The sequence below is a fragment of the Choristoneura fumiferana genome, chromosome 14 (genome assembly GCF_025370935.1).
Source record: "Choristoneura fumiferana chromosome 14, NRCan_CFum_1, whole genome shotgun sequence".
In the NCBI taxonomy this organism is placed as follows: domain Eukaryota; kingdom Metazoa; phylum Arthropoda; class Insecta; order Lepidoptera; family Tortricidae; genus Choristoneura; species Choristoneura fumiferana.
The window spans coordinates 11,429,611-11,437,327 of record NC_133485.1 but is presented as its reverse complement, the minus strand read 5'-3'; the positions used below and the strand labels follow the sequence as shown (position 1 = coordinate 11,437,327).

The 7,717-nt window shown below is 37.2% G+C and overlaps 1 protein-coding gene across 1 annotated transcript in view; it reads right to left on the bottom strand.

Annotated features, from left to right (window-relative positions):
• Positions 1-305: 305 nt before the first annotated feature.
• The window catches only part of LOC141435001 (diuretic hormone receptor-like), a 10,395-nt gene continuing 2,983 nt past the window's right edge, over positions 306-7,717 (bottom strand). The window contains exons 2-5 of the mRNA XM_074097506.1: positions 7,614-7,672; positions 6,616-6,723; positions 1,075-1,177; positions 306-663 (exon numbers count right to left, since the gene is read on the bottom strand). Of these exons, the coding sequence (XP_073953607.1) occupies positions 622-663; positions 1,075-1,177; positions 6,616-6,723; positions 7,614-7,672 (312 nt within the window). The 3' untranslated portion in view covers positions 306-621. The remainder of the gene's footprint in view (positions 664-1,074; positions 1,178-6,615; positions 6,724-7,613; positions 7,673-7,717) is intronic.

The following is a 7,717-nucleotide window of genomic DNA, read 5'->3' as shown; positions in this document are numbered from 1 at the left end:
ACATGTTAGGTACCTGCTTAATAATTCACAAATGCAAGCATAATGTTACTTTTACAGATATCCTTTAATTTCTTTTCGGAATACTTCGCACAGAAATGTTAGGGTAGATAGCGCAGAAATTGAGTTTTGCAAATGTCCAGTGGGTAAACCTCGCCGTTATTCTGTTTCAGTACGCGAAGTGGTATAGTAATATGTGTTTTAATCGAGAGTTACGTGAGAAAACAGTCAAATAGTAATGTGTGCATGCTGCTGCCGCGGAAGAATGACGGTAGACAGAGGACGGTGTACACAAGATAGAGAGGTAACAGGAACTCATTTAACGTAATGGTATATATCCCGCAGCAAATATGACTGATGTAGATAACAGTGAATCATTAACAACCGTTAAGGAATTTCATGCCGGCAACACACAGTTGAAGTATAGCACGTTTTATTTTAAACAGAGATCGTAGGCACATCGAAGTTCGTAGATGCGCGTTGATAACTGTCCTTGTCAGCGCAAGGTGAAGCGACAGGTGCGAGAGCGAGAGAGGCGAGAGAGGCGGGCGAGGCGGGAGCGGTGGGGGGCGCGTCCTCCTCGGGCAGGGTGCGCAGGCGCGGGAGCCTCCCCCGCCCCCCGCCTCAAACCGGGGACTGCTCGCCGCTTGCGCTGCCTATGTACTCCTGTACAGAACAAAAAGAAGAGGAAAATAAAGCAGAGAAAATATAGGAGGTAAGACGATTAGGTGGGCAAAAAGTTTTAATTTATTTAGTGTATGTACCTACACTGTTCTTACGCTAGAAAAGTAAGCTAAAATTATGTTGTAATTTTTTTCGGTAGGGGGAGGGGCGGGGGGTGTACATTGCAATTTCCTTACTACGGAAGGGAAAGTGGGGGTCAGATATAAAAGTTCTCACTGATTGATTCATTCAAGCTTAATCCAAACTATTCCAAACCCTTCGGGTTCGAAAGTTGAAATTTTGTTCGGAGGGTCCATTCCATTCTATTTCGCACGGCTATTCCAGGAAATGACAGCTGCCCTAGGAACTAGGCACATACTTATTATGTAATTCATACTGTATAATTTTACTTACGACATGCAAATGGTGAGGGGCCAGCGAAGTCCGAGGTACCAGGAGTGTGGTTGTTGTCGTCTCCGACGCAGCCGACTCTCTCTTCGACGGGTGACTGTATAACCTGCCCCATGCTCTATTTTATTATTATATAAAAATACTGCTATTAGGATTGCAAGGTTCATTTCAATGAAGATTTTTTTGTTAAACACACTTAATATGAACTTTAATTTAAGGTGCTCCTACGGTGAGTAATGTTGTGTAACTCTCGCAATCAGAGATGCTGCAGCCAGGGCTTGTTAACGTTACCAAACTCACATTAACGGTAAAATTGTACAAATACCTTGTACCGGTATTAAATTAAGTAATTAAATTAAGTAAAATTAAATTAATTTTGATTTTATTTTTTTTGGTTATTTTTAGGAAATTTTGTCGCCTTCCGTGAAGTCTTCGTTTCGCGAGTTTGCATATGTTGTTTTTTCTTTCTTTAATATTTTTATTATGTTTTGTCGAATCAAAATATTTCTATTTCTATTTTCTATTTCTAAATTATAACGTTACTTGGTAAATTAACATTACGGTAACGGTACCTAATTAACGTTACTAAATAACGGTCATTTTTTTACATAGTGACTAATAGTAGGGCTTGTTAATGTAACCCAATTACCAATTTTATAACGTTAAAAAAGTAACACTACTTCAATTCGTAAGAGGTAACGATACCAACTTTTTAACGGTATTTGAAGCCCTGGCTGCAACTGCTTCTGTAGCATGCGCGCGTAATGTAATAGCGCAAAGCATCGAATGACTACGTGCTTTCGTCATTGTGTTTGAGCTATGTACATATTTGCTAATTAAAACGAAACTGCTGGATTACCGCGAATAAATTTTTAGCAAAAAAAACTAGAACAGAAAGTATTTCTTCCCTTTTCTTATTACCATGGCTTGTAATTGAACTCATACTGGATTGAAAAGCCGATAAGAGTTAAAACAATGATTCTGTCACTCACACGAAACGTTTATTAAATTACATGCAAATAATCTTGCCAAAATGCCTACGGAAATCCTATCATTACAATGCGTCCAATTTTGGCTTCATTTTCCATTAAGTATAAATAATTCTCAAAGCACCAATTTCGTTCTGAACAACAAAAGTAAATTTTAATAAGCCGCTACGAAATTACTTGAAGCAATCAGACAATAGGCTTATTTAATATCATATCTTAATTTATTTTTCATATAATACTCGATACTCGTACTTTGACAAATATTTCAGCATAACGCCAAAGATCGTAGTGAAATAAAATACCTACAGCTATTCTATGCCAAATGTCAATAGAGATGTAAATTAAATCCTATTAAGCCTCATTCAGAACGAACGAGGGCTTTAAAATCTATTTGAAACTGATACAAGAAAGATTGATTGCGGAGGTGTAGCTCCGGGCGTTCAATTACGGCCCTGTAATTAAACTATACATGATTGCAAATAAATGTGGCTTACTTACCCTTTTACTGACTTAAGCTCTTTTAAGTCGATGGTTTGAAGCTCAATGCTGAATTTGGCCAAAGTTCGCATGCAAGTTAAGTATTGCGACACGTCTGAATATAATCACAAATTTAAGATCTACTTGATAAAATTTAGATTTATTCCCAAAGTTAAAAACTACAAAGGTTACTCTGAAAACTAAGGAATCACGAGAACATGTTTGTAAAATAACGGTTTTCATGCAGTTATCTGCGTTATTGAGTTAAAGTGTAAAGCTTTGCGAAAGAGTGACAAAAAAAAAACAGCGGCACGGAGCAGATTACACATAAATTTATTGTAAACAAAGTAACGAAAAAGGTATAATGTCCAAATCCACATTATTATTCTTGTCTGGGAAGTCTTCGTAAATGCAATAAAGTCCGTTCCGGTAAGCAGATTCGTTTGATCGTATCCAGTACGGTAGTCCAGGCTTCTTCATACCGTGAGCCTAGTGGGAAAAATTCAACGTCAAATATGGATTTGGAAACGTGAAAATTAACACTCTCTCTGCCGTGGGATCCGCCGGCGCCCCTCAATATTTCTGTTACAGCCGACAAGTATTTTCGAACTCTTTCATTTCGAGGCTGTGAGGTCCGCCGGCAGTCCTATTTGTATTTATTTTGTGTCACGGTGCTCCTATGACTCACGGCTACTTGAATTCGGAGAGTATTATATTGCTGGCAGAGAGAGTGTTAAATAAGCGAAAACCGAAGCTGAGGTTGCATGCGGTAACAAATGAATAACTCCGCGCTGGCTGACGCAGACAATTTTTTTCTAATGTATCTATATGTTTATACGTATGGTCCTGGCTGTCTCGTTTTACAAGCTTTAATTGAACTTTAGTATGCTTGCTCGTAAGTTTTTACGTTTGAAGTTTTTTTTTTCGGCTTAACCGTTCCTTGCATGTATGTAAATTTTTTATGACACTTACTAAGTATATTACAAAAAACGGCCAAGTGCTAGACTTTGCGCGCAGACAGTTCTATACTAGTATGTCTGTAAACCAAAGTTATTTTTGGACTTCAATATCGTTTTTGTAGTGGAAAACACTGGAAGGTCTAAATCTAAAGCATTCAAAACTATTCATCGAAAATGTCAGCACAAACTGGACTAAAAAACTCAGGACACTCAGTAGGAGACAACTCCGACATATCGTCGGGGCATTTACAGGTCATTTCGATACTAAACACATACTAGTAAAGATGGGACTACAGGACAATGAAGTTTGTAGAATATGTGGCGAGGAAGACGAAACAATGGAACACATTATGTGTGAATGTGACGCCCTCGCCAGATTAAGAATGAGACTCTTTGGCGAGAGTCGCACCAGGAGACTTTAAGGCACTACCGCTACGTCAAATCATCCAATTTATGGACGAGGTGATAAAGGCAATAGAGTAAGTGCGAAGGAGGGGTAATGACACAAAAGATCCCTACGGGTCGAAGTGTATCCGCAAGGACCCCTAACGATAAGATAAGATAAGATAAGATGTCTATAAACCAAAGTTATTTTTGGACTTCAATATCGTTTTTTTCCTAGCCGAATACGATTCTCTGTTTATACAGCTCAAAGAGATTGCAAGCTTGAGTACCTACCGCCACGTGTTCCTGAGAAAATCGGTCTTCATAGTCAGACAGACAGACAATGAAGTGACCTTAAGAAGAGGGTTCCTTGTCATCTTGAGGTATAGAACCATAAGAAACTCAAAAGTACCCAGATGAGTTTTTAATGTTTTTGGTTGTAGGTACTTATGAAATTGTTCCAAAACCTCCGATAAGAGCGGTATTAAAAAATATGCGTGTTTTTGGCAATAAATACATCGACTTCTGCGACACACGATGGTAACCAATTAGTTTAACATTTGTTATTTTAGTAACCAAAATACAATAGCAAATCTGAATCAGCCTTCGCGCTAGTAACATTGAATCGAGTGAATGAATGAAACCCATAATACGTTCCAACGGTCATTCCCATTCTCACAAAAAACGGATTAATCGGATTACAGTAATTGAATGCCAAATGAACCTCCAATTATCTTTACGGTTAGCAAGTATCTATTATCAAATTCGGATAAACTGCTCATGAAGCTACCACAAATATTCCGATTGTTTATTTCTCAGCTCAACAACTAATGTTTATGTTTAGTCTCACTACACTCTCACTCAATAAAGGTGTGCACAACAAAACCATGAAGGATAATATTCTGAATAGTAATAGTACCATTGAGAAAAAGTAAGGCCAGGTTTGATTTATAAAAACAGATTCAGTGTAAAATTATTTTCTGGATAAGAATACGGGTTAACATTGAGCTCAGTTCAAAGTAAACAATTTTATTTTGTCTCAGACCTTGAGTTTGCAAAAATAACATCAAAATATTAGTATCTCATAAGAGTAAATTTTACTTCAGTCGACACACAAACCAAGAAATATTTGATTAAAACAGTCGAAGACAAAACCTTGGAAGTAAATTTGGCAAATTTAAATTCATTAAAGACCTCACTTGTAAAATAAATGAATGCTATATAAAGTAAATTATGAACACATAGTACATGTATTTTCATAGGTCATAAAAATCTACGAAAATCTCATAACGATACGAAGGAAATGAAATAAATCATGAATCCTCCAGATAGTGTTTTAAAAAGCAGTAAAACACAATTTCGCTGTGACTAGGGAAATGTCACATGTTGTTGTTGTTTTTTTAGAAAATTATGGCTCTGTCCATTGGTGGACAATTTTGCCAGTGTCTAGCCGTTGCCGTTGTACGGTAAAAAAAATCTAGAAAACGAAATATGAGACGTAATGGTGGATGAACGATGACAGCCATGCCACATGTTATTTCTATCATTAAATGATTTGAAAACGCCGCTGTCTGTTTTGGGTCAAAAATCTCTATTTTCTGTTAATTTTGTTGAATAAATGAATTAATGAATGAATTAAAATGTCAATAAACGTTCCAGGCCAAATTTCTCGAAGAAGATGTATTGATAATCCTATTGAATATTCGTATAGTGTTAATTTAAGTGTAACGAGGGAGCAAAGTAACGGGGAAATAAAATGAAGCATTTTGGGCAACTTAAGTTTTACTTTCGAAAATACAAACTGAGACATGGATGCACAGAAAAACCAGAAAAGAGACCAGCGCTGGGAATCGAACCCAGGTCCTCAGCATGCCGAGCTGCGTGCCATGTCCCTACACTACCACTGGACAGGAGTACAGACACGAATTTCTCCTATGCACACATATCTCAGGTTGCTTATTTCTACAACGCTACTTAAGCAGTAGCACCAGTGGTGCAGTGGTGGTGGTGTGTCCAGTGGTAGTGTAGGAGTATGGCCCGCAGCACGGAACGCCTGGATTCGATTCCCAGCGCTGGTCTCTTTTTTTGGTTTTTCTGTGCATCCATGTCTCAGTTTGTATTTTCGATATGGTTTTACCGGATGACCGTAAAAGTAACGAAGGAGTAGAAATAAAAAATAGAAAAAGACTACAAATAACCAATCATAACTTTTGTGATTGTTTATTTAAAAGTTACATGGACAAGCTTACTGTGATTGATTTAGTTATTAATCAACAATTTAATAATTTCAGTGTATTTATAAATAAAATATGTATAACTGAAACACCTTTTATAACTATGTACATGACTTTACTTTAATGAATAAATTAACATAAAAAACGCTTTTTTTCTTATTTTCAAAAAAGTAAAGGAGGGGTTGCTATCACAACCGTACCGGGGGTCCTTCCTCCAAAATTGAGAAATAGTGGCACGCTTCGATAGAACTTTAATCCCTAGTTAGACTTAAAACTCTAGAGCTTCATTTTACACGGTGTGCGATATCGGGTATGGCGGACCACACAGCTGCAACTTTATAACTAATATCATCATCATCATCAATCGCCTTGCACGATTTCACGCACCATTTAGATGAGGCTCAATGCTGGGCTCAACTTTTTCTAAATCCATTTGCGACTCCACTACATCAAAAACACATGCTGTATTAGTACTGCCATAAATCTGTCATGCGCCCTCACCGTATGCTTTCAGTCCTTGATCGCGGAGACCAGTCTTTGGAGCACGAGGCTCCTCTCCTCCGGCCCCCCGCTATGGCCCTTCCTGTCTTCCACCGCTCTACGTGATACCTAATGAAATATGTAATATGAAACATTCAGTGTTGATAAACATTACTGTTGGATTTTAACTTCGATTGAATTGTCATCGCATACAAACAGAAACAAAATTTAAAGTCAATAAATTAATAAATATCTACTTAATAACATTTTTTCTTTGTCCCTCTCAAACCATTACAGCTGTGCTTGCTTGTGGCAGCGTAGGAGCAATGTAAAAATGTTATACCTATTTCATTGATATGTATGTACTCGTACAAGTCAATATAACCAAAGGAAGTAAACAAAATGTACAAGCAAGTTTTGTTCTACTAACGAAACCTACAAAATAACCAATTAATTAAATTAATTACCTATTCGTAGCTTGTGAAAAGAGTGGTTTTGATAAAAGTACTACAGTTCGGCCAGCGTTGGCGTTGGTATAATGACCTGTTAGTGGGTCTTTTTAACCGACTTCAAATAACCCTCCTCCTTCGCAGTCGGGTAAAAAAGGAGAAGATTATGAATTGGATTATATTTTGTCTGAATAATATAGAGGGAAAAAGGAAGGCACTGAGCAATCAGTGAATTACGCGATGTGCGGGATAGTTACACTCCAAACATTAAATGTAGAACAAAAAAAAATTATCAAAATTTAGAATCAAAGTCAGCAAAGTACTGTATTAAATTTTCACGATTTTATTCTCTTATTTATGTGCTGAAACGGGAAACAAGAACGGCCAATAAAACCAGCGTTTTATGTCGTCACATTCTGTTTTACCAGTAATAAAATAAATATACAAGTTAGTGAGGTTGAAGTATTATATTACTTTCGAGTGAAATTATTTTAACATTTCCTAAGCTTGTGCTATATAGACGTGGACCGAGAAGCTGCCATATATTAAAACAACTTGTATTCATCATACCTGATAGCATGCCGCACTTCAGTGTTCATAAAGCAGTAGAACAGCGCTACCGTAAAACCCTGTAAACAACGTATACAATTAAAGCGTGTCTAGAACTAGAAGTA